Genomic DNA, 13,711 nt, shown 5'->3' on the forward strand with positions numbered 1-13,711 from the left:
ATGTCTGACTTAATGGGAAGCAGCTGAATTCTACTATCTGCTGCTGCAGTCAGTCTATGGAAGTTTATTGTTCTGATTGAAATGTATGAAGAAAACCCAGACTCATGAGATGCATAATTAAACAAGGAAAGATTATTTTCAATAGTCTATTCGGATAATGGTTGGTGTTTTTGATTTTGTCACTCTGCAAATGATAGTCTTCAAAGGTTAGATTCGAGGTAGAAACTAAAGTCATACATATTTTTGGTACTTTTGTGCTTTGTGCACTCAAGAGAGAAAGAATGAAAAATAATGTCTGTATTATAATTGAGGCAATTTGGCCTTAAGGATTCCTTGTAAAGGTACAAGGATCACCAGCAGCCCCTTGGAGGATCTGTGGTGTGAGTTGGGGATAAAAGAACCAGCTCTTCTAGCTCAAGACCACAGACACATTCATATCATATTTACTTTAACAATTGTTCTTAAGCCTGAGAGAGCTAAAGTCAATAATCATCTCTCCATCTTACCAAGATACAGAGAGGATAGAAATAACGTCCCTAAAGTAGTCAAGAGTCCTTATGGTAAATAACTGCAAAATAGTGATCCTAATGTTCAGGGTGCTGTTTTTCTCCTTTAAAAAGTGACAATGAATGTGTGAGGATGGATGCATGTGGTAGATGCTTTCTTAGACTTGCAAGACTGGGTGTAACTAATCCTATTCAAAACCTTTAAAATTAGCCAATGTTGATGGGGCTAAAATGATTGGCACTGTCAAACGCAATACTAATCTTGATCTTGAAACAAAAAATTTCTCCCTTAACATTTTGCTTAAATGAATTTTTTATATATTTACTTAGAGAATTAATATCATTTTGGAAAAAGAAAAAGCACTTTGATCTGGCCCTTAAAGTCTTATATATATTTATTCATGAATTATGCAACTGCATGCTTCATCCTTTCTAAACTAAACACTAACCTGAATAAGAAATGTGTTGTAACATTTGCTCTGTTTCTTCTGTTTTATTACAATGTTCTAATTAGTACACTTCTGTTGATTTGCTTAAGAGTGAGATCATTGTTATTTCTATATAAAGATATGCAAGAGTTTTTGCCTTCTACACACTTGCATTACGTTTTCCTGAAAGTAAGTCATTGGTGTTGATAACGTTTAGTTTTATATAGCATTTCTCTTGAGAGTATAAAGGGAAAATTTGTATTTATTATTTCATTGGAGGAAATATCTTACTTGTTGAATAAATGTATGCCTTATAACTTTTTGCTTATGAAATAAGCTCAGCTCTTCCACTAGAAGTTGAAATGTTAATTTCCCTGAATATAGTTCCGATTCCATTGTAGACAATTAAACATCCACCCCCAATTGTTTGTTCAGATTCTCTTTTTCATTAAGTATAATGACAGAGTAGGAAGATACAAACAGTTCACAGGCAATAAGTCTGAAGTATTATTTCCATAACTCAACCATTTCCCCTTAAATTCATATCATGAACACCAAATTATAAATATATGTATTTGAATATGTATCAATATGATGTTTTATGATGAGATCTTTTTGTTCTCTACCTAACACCCAAGGTTTTATATGGTATATATTTTTTAAATTCACTAGTTTGAAAAGAGTTGGTAGCATTTTAGCATCTTGTATGGTTTTCTTTTTCTCTTTTAATTTCATTTTCTTTTTAAAAACCTTTTTTCATCAGGGATGTCCTTTTTCTTTCCTTTTTTTTCCTTTCTTTTTTTGGAATGTGAAGAGAACAGCTTTTATGCATTCCATGAGTACAGTTCCAAGAAGACAACCACTCTTCCCTCACTCTCTTGTCCTGCCCATACAACTTCCTTAGGAAAAACACTGCTACCTTAGGAAAAACAAAAGATACCTGACAACTGCTCCAGAAATAATCTAGAGGTGCAGGGAGGGAAGAAATATGGAAACAGAGTTATTCTGGTGTGAGCTTTAAAATTTCATCACAGATTTTTAGTAGGTAGACCCTTCATTTGAGTTCAAAAAGGTAAAAAGAAAATAATACCCTATGCATATTAAACACAACATAAACAGACACTGGTGTCATGTATTTTCTGACACCAAATATGTGGTATCGTTTCCAGGACCAGTACCACAACTGTGATTCCGACATCAACTTATTTTACAATTCAGTCCTCTCACAACACTAGCCAGCCTTCTAAGCAGAGGTGTACAGATTTAAAAGCTCAATCTCACAACACTACCTTCCTTTCACTTGCAATATTAAATTCCCAACTCACAGAGACTCTGTCTGCCTTGAATACAGTTTTGGGGATTCTCCCAACCCTACCTCTCAGATTTTATCATATCCGAGAGTGACTCACAGAACATGCTTTGCTTATAGTCATGGTTTATTTAGCAGATAAAAATGAAAAGCCACAAGAACAAATACTCAAGGTTTAAGGTTCAAAAGCATCTTGAACACAAGCACCTGTGTCCCTGTGAAATTAGACTGACACACTCTCCCAGCACATAAGCTTGTTCACCAAGTCAGATGCTCTTACCTGGTTAGTCAGTCCCTTTACATACATGTGATAGATTGGACCACTGACCATTGGTGATTGAATGCAATTGCTAGCCCCTTGCCAGACAACACGAAGCTACCTAAGGGTTCCCTAAAAGTCACCTCATTTGTGTAAGCTCAAATTTGGTTAAGCCTGACTATTAATAACAAAAGATGTTCCTTATCACTCCTATTGCTCAGAACATCCTAAAGGATTTAGGAGGTCTGTACCAGGATTTAGGGACCAACACCAAATCAGGTTTTGGAGACATAGCAAGAGATAGTTTCCCTTCCATGACGTGACAGTAAAGCTTCTAGCCAGGGCTGTGGTTTCACCAGAAGACTATTGTGGTGGGACTTCTACCACCAATTTTATATAAAGCAGCCTGATATCAGTCCTTATCATGTGGGCCTCTTAATATAACTGGTCACAGCAAGGTGACTTGTTTCTCCCAAAGATCTAAGTCAAAGAGACTGAGAAACAGGCCACCAAAATGGAGGCTACAGATGTTAAAAAATTGGACTCAGAGGTGGTATCTCAACAAGTCTTGCATGTTCTGTTCCTGAGATATTAGTCAGTAAAGTCAATCCATTCAAGGGGAGAGGACCACACAGTGGAAGAATATAAGGAAATAGCATCTGTACATCTTCAAGGGCACCTGCTGTAGCCCACCCAGAAATAGTGGGCCTTAAGTGATCAGAGACTCTGGACAGCAGATGAGAAAGGAAACTGTTAAAATTTTTTACCTAGTTCCATGGTTGCTTACTTCTTAAACATCCCAATTTTGTTCAAGATGTTTTTGTTGATCGAAGCCATTTCTGATTAATATCACAGTTATTAGCTAGATGTTTGGCAAGAAAGCTGTATATGATCAAGGAATTGAAATCTCCATAAAAGGAAAGGACTTTAGCTTTATTTACTGACAAATGAATAATTATTTCTTATGTCCATCTTTTTAAAGGGAGAACCAGGTTTCATTGGTCCTCAAGGGGAACCAGGCTTACCAGGGTTGCCAGGAACCAAAGTAAGTGGAGTATTAATTCCTTCCTTTCTTCCTGAAAATTGTGTCATGTATGTTTAGCTAATCATGTTGAAAGAAGTGGGGAATGGGTGGCTTGGGGCCTATCAGTTCAGACCTGCATCCCATGTTAGACTGCTGGGGCCCCATGCCTGCCTCTGGCTTCCAGCTGCTATGCACCTGAGCAGCATTTATGGCTCAGGTAGCTGTGCTCCTTCCACCCATGTGTGAGACTTGAAATAAGCTTCTATCTCCTCATTAAAAAAAGATTGACAAGCCTATTACGTAAGTGATCAGCTCGTTTTGTCTACAGAAAACTAAATAAACTTAACACTTCTATGAAAGCACCATATTAAGCAGAGCAATGGGAAGTTTATTTCAGGAAGTCTTCAGCAAGATAGCAGATTGATGTACTATATTTGTTGTTCAAGTTATCCCCAGATTCTTCCTATGCTGCTTTAGAACCTGGTCATAGAAAATTTTGGGGATTCTGAGAAGAAGTGATAGAGTTCATTAGCCCCTGACCCATATTATGATTTCAGGATATACTTGTAAATTAGCCATCATTACTATGCACATCACTCCCAAGATTTCAAAGGCAAGTACAGATGTTATATAAATTCCTGAGTGCCTCATTCTAAAAGGATCCACCCTGAATCTTGTCTGCAGAAATCTCCTATAATGAAAACCGTCTTACACATTATTGGGCTTGGCAACCCAAGAGAGGGCCCTAGAAGTAAACCCTATCTGCTACCATATAGAAAAATATGTTGTGGCAGATGCAGTCAGACCTATGATTCTCTGTTTTATTCATCCAGTAAGACATAAAGAGGTGCAATTCTGATGATGGAACCTTATTCCTGACCAACTCATGAATCAAAGGAACAAAATTACATCAAACTACATTCTTTCATTTTTGAACCATTGCAGTCTTTGCTTCAATGTGTATTGCATTCACCAGAAATAAGCCAGGGATGATTTCCAAGAGTTACAGAAATATGTTCATGGTCTGTTCTCACAGAACAGCCCTCATTTCCGTTGGTCAAGTGAAAATAACTAATCCCTAGTAAATGGAAACTATGTGTGGCCCAAATGGGGAGTGAGACTGTCACATTGTGCAAAACTGTTGCCTTCTGAAGAAATTTCGTTTTCACATAATGATTGGTCAGGCTTATTAACAAAGTAGGAGGAGTGCATTTTTTAGCCTCAACAGATTTACACAAAGAATGCCTTCCTGAAATAAAAAGAGAGTGCACACAAGAGTAACAGACTTTCACTGTGGAGAAAAGGACTGACTGTATCTATTGAGGATCCCAGTGAAGAAAGGTGGCAGCATGCTAGATAAGCACAATGCCCCCAAGATGGGGCCACGCTGGTGCCCGTGAGACAAAACAGACAAGAATGGCAAGTGTAAATGGCTGTGGCGTTTTCTTTGCTGAATAGGGGGAAACAGTAGGAACCCAGGCAGCAGAGAGGGGAATTTTCCCTAAATATCTTTTCTTTGGTGAACTGATCTAAACTGTTCCATAATTTCATAGCAGATGCTACTCTGAACCCCTGATAAAACAATGTGCATTATTATGCCTGTTGTAAATTCTTTAAAAGGGGATATGGATAGGAAGTTCATTAATGATAGTTGGAAGGTAATTTATCACCTACATTGTCCACCTTAACATAGTACAACATCATACTTGAAATACTATGAGTATCTAAAAATCAAATCTTTCCCTTGAGCTCCACTGTTTTCCAGTTATGTAGAGTTGAGATTTCCACAATGGAATCCAAGTTTGAAAAATAAACTGGCTGTATCTTTTCATTCCCAGCATAGGAAAGATAGACCATTAAAAAGAAAAGACTGCTGGTCTAAGGTTCTGCGTTAGCACCAGGGCGGGACTCACAGCCCTGTAAACAATTGAAACTTTAGTTGGAATACTTTGATGATTGCTGCTTATTCATCAGTTCATGAAGTTTAATCAGATAGTTTCTGTCTTTGATGATGGAAATATCAGTGTAATGAAAACAATCTCTATTGACCTAAAGCTTACGTTTCAATATGGGCATAATATTATATATTCTATTATATGATTTAAGCATAAGTATATAATACAATATTTAGAAGGTGATGCTAGGAAATTGATGAGGGGCAATGTGATAAAAAGGAATTCTATGTAAAGATGTAGAGACTGTTCCTGCAGTAAACTCCAGATAAACTTAAGTTTTTAATTTTTCCCTAATATAGGTATATGGTTACTTTTGCTTTTTTTCTTCTGTAATCTTTACAGTAAAATATTGACAGAAATATCCGATACTGCAATAAGAGAAGCAACATTCCAAATACCAACAGAGGCCCTTCAGTATCTAGTTTCTAGACCATTTTCCCTCCATCTTTCACTTGTATTCACTTGAATCTCTTGCCTTTGTTGTAACTTCACCATTTTCACACCCTCCACAGTGAAAGCAGGAGAAACCCCATGAGTCTTTATCGGGGTTTGGTGTCGTGTCTCCCACCCTCCTGTGACACCACAGAAGCTTCCCAAAATGAGCACCCTACAGATCAGGACCTTGGATTTGGATCCCTGTACTCCCCGCCATGATTCCAGCCCTATTTTCTTTTCCTTTTTAAGATGAACCAGTTCTTTCGGGGGGGTACCTCCGTCACATATAAAATGTCCCCCACAGCCTGAACTGTGTATCTTTGATCACTGAAATTCTGTCTAGCATGCAGGAAGCCTCATGTTCTCTGTTTTGTGTTTAGGAAGTATAAACAGCAGCATATTCCTAGAGGGCAATTTGGGAAACTTTAAAAACGTTCATGCTTTTTGGCTTAGCAATTCCCCAAATAGGAATTTGTGCTAAGAAAATGATCAGTTATGTGCAAAAGATTAACATCCAACTAATTTCCACAAGATTGAAGATTTGTAAAATTTTATATTTTAGCTCTCCCACCTTAAAAGCTTTGTGACATGGGAAGGCTACCTTCTCTTTGCTTTGCCACTGTCCTTTATAGAATTTGAATAATAATATCTTTCATGTTTGTCCTGAGAAGTAAATAGGATAGTATAAGCAGAGTGTTTGGTGCAGTTCCTTTGTTCCTCAGTGATATGGAGATCAACAGCAATCATTGCAAAATAATTCTTACCCATCCTTCGGGACACAGCTTAAATCTCACCTCCGGAGGAACCAGTCTACCTGCAGAACCCAGTGTAGCTTCCTCTTTGGGGACACGTAGATCTGTGCTATTCCTTTTGTCTTAGCGACTCTGTTCATGGTCGGCTGCCTGACTAGATCATTAGCTTCTTAGACTTATCTACAGCAATTAATAAAAGTTTGAAAATATCAGTGTATCTTGAACATTCTGAACACAGTTATACAATCACAACTATTGTATTCTCCATTTTACAGAGGAAACTGAGATGTATGTAACCAACATGCCACAAAACAAAGAACTGGTAAATAACAGGGCCAGATTTAAAACACAAGGATGTTGGATTGCAAAGTCTGTGACTTCACCACTTTGCCATGCTTCTTGCCAGGAGCACTTAAAACAAGGCTGCAGAATGAGAACAGATGTCCATTCCTGTCTAGAGGCAAAATTGTGCCTCTCATCAGTCCCTTCAGGTTTTTTTACTTCCCAACAAAGTTATGTGTTAGGTGTTTGCCAAATCATTTCCTTATCTATAGATTGAAGATGATCATACATCAGTGCATAATTCATGGGCAGACCCCTCCAGAACTACTCTCTTAGACAAGCCCAGAAGTAATGTTTTACCAGTGATCTAGGCATTTTTAAAATCAGTCAAATCGACACCTCAGTTAACTATCACAGTTTTGATTATTTCATGAGCTAACTTTTGTCAGTGGGTTAATTCAGTGTGGATACTGGATAGATGGTAAGTCTGCTTTCTTTAGTTGTATTCAATTCACTAATTAGTCTACAAGGACCAACTGGAAGGGTTTACCATTTACCTGTTTCGCAATTTGTGACAGGGTGAACGTGGGGAGGCAGGACCTCCTGGAAGAGGGGAGCGAGGGGAACCTGGAGCCCCCGGCCCAAAGGTTTGTGAGTCCTACCTTCTGTGACACCTTGTTTGGTTTGCTAATGTGTGCCACTTATTGTGGAGCAGGGAGCTAAACTAAAATTCTCCAACAGGATTTTAAAAAGACAAAACCACATATACTTTATTAGAATGTTTATGAACTGGTTCATTTCAAAAGATTAGTTTACAATTGAACTTTTGCCATTTACGCTCTCCTGTTCAGTGAGCAAATTTACTCAAACACAGAGGAACAGAGATTGTCGTATTAACACATTATTCTTCAGGGTATCAAAACATACGGAGAAAAATATCTGCTGGTAAGTATTATACTAGTTTTTATAATAACCTTATAGAGTAAAACACCTTAAAACATTAGAACTAAGGAGTTGTTTGACTGTTCAATCTGTATTCATCTAAACTTCCTGCAAACTAACATGGTCACACTTTATTTTAATAACCCATCCTAAGAACACAGGAAATTATTTTTTCTCTGTTGAAGGGTATATGTAAGCAGAAACACACAATTGAAACCAATGAGTCTTTCACAAGGCTCTTCCCCTCCACTTGGAGGAGTGCAGTCTGTGGATTAATAATGCCTTTTCACACAACTCTGCTTGGTGCAGAGACGAGAAAATGAACTAATGATACCATAGAGATAGTTCCACAGTGTTTTGAGAATCAGCATTAATGGGCCCCATATGTGGAAATAAAGTATTTAATGAAAACAGTTAAAATAAAGTGTTTCCATTTTCTTCATTATTCGGAGTCACTACTAATTTCTTTTTTTCTGTTCCTATCTCCTTTGTCATTTTCCCTTTCATATTCATCTTTTCCTGAAATAGGGAAAGCAAGGTGAATCAGGAACTAGAGGTCCAAAGGGGTCAAAGGTCAGTAACCAAAAAACCATGTTAATGTCACAGGAGGGCTTCAAGGTCTGTGCTTTTGACTCAACTGAAGAATCGTGTTGTAGATTATACTCCTCCATGCTCTGGGGCTGGGACAGTCCCCACTGCCATGATGTTATCTTAAAGCAATTGGCCTTTTCATCTTATTTCTGTGTATTCTTGAACTTCAGACACTCCTTTAAGAGAATTTGTATACCCTCTTTTGAAGAATAGCTTAAAAAAAAAGGACAAGGTCTTAAACTATGTATTCTATGTGTTGTGCAGTCATAGTTTTTATTCCCTGGCTACCTTTGTAATAAATATTCAAATTACACTTTGTTTGAATAGCTGACTGTTGCACTAAATTTTCACTAGTGTATGCAGTTCTTCCCTTTATCCTGCTCTTTTAACATCTGCAACCACATGTTTTCTGTTAACAGATCATGTCATTAGCAGCTGTATGGAAAATCAGTATAAAATAAAGAAAGCAAAGCAATGATATTTATTCTTCCTTCCTAACAAATTTAATAAATCAGTATGATGTGGGTGGGACACCATAATTAAGCATAAAATTATAATCCTTTTTCCTGTTATCATCATTGATCCTTGCTCAGTTTATAGAAATATTTGAAAAATACATGTAAAAATTCTTTTGATTTCCATATAGGAAAAGGACTTAATAAATTTTGGAGTCTTTTAGGGACGTTCAAATCTACGCAAGTGCAAATCTCTTTTTGTACTTTCAGGGTAGACTTCTGACGGTTTTGACTATTCCTTGTTTTTCTCTACATGTGGTATGATAGCATAAACAAAACTTCAGAAATTTTCCTTTGTGCGTTTAAAATTAAAACAGCCAGGTTTGTGCTGCCCATGCCCACCTGGCCCAGCTGGCTGCTGTCCACTTCAGCACCAACTAAGTGTTAAAATGCCTGTGCCTGCCCATAAACTTGTCTTTAGATCCCCATCAGAAAAAGGCCTTGCCTGTGACCTTTCTTTCCTAGTTCTTAGAATGAGTGCTCCATTTCTTCTCTGTCCCAATTATCTACACCTTTTTCTCAGAAGTCAGACAACACAGTTGTTCAGCCCTTTTTTCCTTTGCTCCAAATCCCCTGAAATAAAAGAACGAATACAGCTCAATCTGAAAGGTGAAAGATGACTTTGGGTACCATAGAAACGAACCACTTTGCTTTTGCAGTTGCACAACATGAGAAGATTCCCATATTTACTGTGGCATACTTCCAGAGGCTCTATCTGAAATGAGAACTTTTAAGAGCATTTGCCATTTTGATAGTGGTGCTTGTTAGCTCCATTTCAGAAGTTCGTATTAAAAATGCTGCAGTGTGATGTCCTGGGGCTTGATAGATTTCTGGAATGCTAGCCCCCTTATTAATTTTTTCTTCTTTTCATTGGCAAAAGGGTGATCGTGGAGACAAGGGGGACTCAGGAGCTATGGGCCCAAGGGTAAGTATTCCTCCCAGTTAAGCTTTGCTTCCACAGCCTGATTTGAAGTGTTAGCCAACTGGTTTCTCACAAGGTTCCTGGCCTAATACCCAGTAACAGTGCTGCGGTTCGACCATGATAGTCGTCCCTGCTACTGGATCCCATCACGTCAAATAGGCTTCATTAAGATAAAAGTCTGAAGAATTCCCTCTGTGTACTATTCCTGTGATGAATGAATAGTAGCAATCTCACAAGTAGCCAGCTAACTGAACTTTCCTTTTCTCAGTTAACTCAGTTGTAGAGAAAGAAAGAATCCAAATGCACATGGCCTTTGACTTAAATAAGGGGGGAAAGAAATTAAGATATGACTAATGGAAATTAAATAGCATATCTAACAAGTAAAGTAGAAGTCATTGTGTGTGTGTGTGTATACACACATGTAAGCACATACATAGGTATAAATACGAGGAGTCTTCAAAACGTTTGTGGAAATGGTGTATTACAAAAAATCATGGGGTGAGTATGTGACCTTTTGTCCTATAGAAGAATGGCTGGGCTTGAGTTCTGGTGCCTGCTCCCAGTTCCAACATCCTGCAATGCAAATGCTGGGAAGCAGTATATGATAGGCTTAAGTACATAGGACATCACTACCCAGTAGGAAATTAGATTGAGTTCTGCTTCTGAGAAGAATGTTTTGTTATTTTGATTGGATAGCATTGAATGTATATATTACTTTTGGTAATATGAACATTTTGATGTTAATTCTACCAATCAATGAACGTGGTAAATTGTCAATCTTTTAATGTCTTCTATTTCTTTTTTTAATATTTGGAATTTTCATCATAGAGTCCTTCTACATCTTTGGTCAGATTTATTCCAAGGTATTTAATGTTCGTCTCTGATATTTTAAAGCAGACAGTGTTTACACACGTTCTTTCTTGGCCATGAAGTTATTTGTATGCCAGAGCCATCAATTTATATTTATTAATTTTGTAAACTGCTGCCCTGCCAAACTCACTTAGGAGTTCCAGTAGTCTCTTGAGTCTTTTGGTTCTCCTGTATGTAGAATCATGTGGTCTGCAAACAGGGGTTAGTTTTTTTGCTTCTGATTTTCTCAAATAACTAGTTGTTTGATTCATTGATCTTATATATTGTTGTTTTGGTCTCTGGTGTATTTCTTCCCTTATTTTGATTATTTCTTTTTTTCTGTTAACCTTGAAATTATTTTGCTGTTGTTTTTCTGTCTCCTTCAAATGTGTGCTTATACCATTTACCTTGTGCCTTTCTAGTTTTCTGGCATAGACACTGATTGCAATGAACTTGCTTTTTCACACTACCATGACTGTACAACAAGTTTTGACTTGCTGTGTTGATATGGTTTCAATTTTTTAATTTGCTGAGCCTTTTTTGTGATCTATAATATGATCAAAATGGAAAAGGTTCAATGTACTAATTTTGAAAAGCTGTTCTCTGTAGAATGAAAGGCTCTGTAAATAACAGATAAATCCATTTGTTCTGTTGTCTGGGTGTGTTCTGTTTCCTGGCTGACTTTCTTTCACATAGATCTGTCTACTGGGGTTGTTGGATTGTTAAGGTCCCCCACTATTATTGAGTTAGAGTTTATTTCTCCCTCCCAATTCATTAATACTCCTACATTTATTATGATTTCTCCTTGCTAAATAGATCCCTTGATGATTATGTGGTGTCTGTCTTCATCTCTTAATACTTTCATGTCGAAGTCTGTATTATCCGATGTTATAATAGCTACACCAGCTCACTTTTCCTTTCCAATACCTTGCAATATCATTTTCCAAACTTTAAATTCCCATGTATCTTTGTTGATGAGATGTGTCTCTTGTAAACAACAGATAGATGGGTCTGGTTTTTCGATCTAGTGTGCTAATCTTTGTTGTCTGATTGATTAGTTTAAGCCATTTACATTCAGAGCTAATACTGACAGGGAGTGATTTGGTCCTGTGATTTTAGCGTTGGGTTTCTCATTGCTTGATTTTCTTTTATTGTTCTGTTTAGATGTTCTCTATGTTGGCCTTTGGATTTTGTAGGAGTTATTCTTTTTCTCTGTAGCACATCTTTAAGTAACATTTGTAGGGCAGACCTAGTAGAGGCTATGTCTTTTGGCTTTTCTTTGCTGTGGAAGTGTTTTATTTCATTTTTATTGTTTTAAATGTATTTTATGATACAGATCCATAGGCTTAGGGATTTCTCCTCCTTCCTCCCCAATTTCATTTTCAAATACAAAGGAAAACTTTGCTGGATATGTTGTTCTGATCAGATGATTTTTTTTTTTTTTTTTTTTTACGATCTGGAATATGTTACTCCATTCTCTTATGTTCCATAGGGTTTGCTCTTGAGAAGTCAGCTATGAGTCTAATTGGGGTTCCTCTATAAGTTAATTGACTTTTCTCACATTTTTTTATGTTGAACTGAAAAAAACTTGATTATGATGTATTGTGGTAGGGACACTTTTGGTCTACTCTGGTATTCTGTGTCCGTCCTACATTTTGTTTCCCAGTTCTTTTTCCATGTTAGGGAAGTTCCTCAAATTATTATTTCATTAAACTCATCTTTTACCCAGCTCTCCTTCCACACTTTTAGGAACTCTCACAACTCTGGTGTTTGAGCTTTTAAAGATATCCCTTAATTCTTGGATGATCTTTTTTTTAACTTTAATCACTCTTCCAGCTTTCTGACCATATGAGTATTTTCACAGGTGGTATATTCCAGTTCTGAGAAAGTTTCTTCCTCACTCATTCTAATAATTACACTTTCCATTAGATTTTATTTTGTTTCAGTGCTGCTCTTTCCTGTATAATGTGCTCCTTAAGTTTCTTGAACTCCTGTATGTGCTTCTTATTGTTTTTAGCAGCTTTATAACATTTTTAGAAAATTATTTATCTGGCGCCCAGCACGGTAGCCTAGTGGATAAAGTCCTTACCTTGCATGTGCCGGGATATAATATGGGTGCTGGTTTGTGTCCCGGCTGCCCTGCTTCTCATCCAGCTCCCTGTTTGTAACCTGGAAAAGCAGTTGAGGACAGCTCAAAGCCTTGGGACCCTGCACCCACATGGGAGACTCGGAAGAGGCTCTAGGTTCCTAGCTTTGGATCAGCCCAGCTCTGGCCATTGTGACCACTTGGGGAGTGAATGATCAGACAAAAGATCTTCCTCTCTGTCTCTCCTCCTCTCTGTATATCTAACTTTCCAAAAGGAAAAATATATATATATATATATTTCTGGTGGCTCCTCAATGTCTTCCTCAGTTACCTCTGAGGTTGATATAGTCCTTTGCTCCTTTGCAGAGGAGGGGAAGCGTCAGTAATCTCATTCATTGTGCCCGTGACTCTTTATCCTTTGCTCTTACCACTGCACCTTAACAAGAACCTCTCGGCCATGCAGCCATGATTAACAGATTTTTCTAATTGGTGCTGTTGTATTGTGTTGTGTTTTAAAAGAAATTCTTTTTTTTATTATTGGCCTTTGGATTTCTGTTACATTATCGAAGCATGGGAATTTGTTAGTGTACATATATGTATGTGTGTGTGAATATATATGTAGTCACCATTTTCTTTTTAATTTAATTTAATTTTGATGATGTTTAGATAATTAACCAGGGTATGAAGGGTTGAGGTCTTGGGGAAAGTAGATGAAATCATTGTTTTCAATTTTTTCCATTCTTCCTTCTGTATCTGGTAGAAGGGAGGAAATTAGAGGAGCAGCCACACCCAGCCTCCCAACCACCCCAATACCCAGGATATTGGGTAGAGAGCAACCACCCAATGTCATTCCAGG

At 37.4% G+C, this 13,711-nt stretch overlaps 1 protein-coding gene across 1 annotated transcript in view; it reads left to right on the plus strand.

Moving 5' to 3' along the window:
- The window catches only part of COL25A1 (collagen type XXV alpha 1 chain), a 460,541-nt gene that overhangs the window by 407,463 nt on the left and 39,367 nt on the right, over positions 1–13,711 (plus strand). The window contains exons 19-21 of the mRNA XM_058666694.1: positions 3,485–3,547; positions 7,529–7,597; positions 9,879–9,923. Coding sequence (XP_058522677.1) covers positions 3,485–3,547; positions 7,529–7,597; positions 9,879–9,923 — 177 coding nt within the window. The remainder of the gene's footprint in view (positions 1–3,484; positions 3,548–7,528; positions 7,598–9,878; positions 9,924–13,711) is intronic.

This window comes from Ochotona princeps, chromosome 7, assembly GCF_030435755.1.
Source record: "Ochotona princeps isolate mOchPri1 chromosome 7, mOchPri1.hap1, whole genome shotgun sequence".
Classification (NCBI taxonomy): domain Eukaryota; kingdom Metazoa; phylum Chordata; class Mammalia; order Lagomorpha; family Ochotonidae; genus Ochotona; species Ochotona princeps.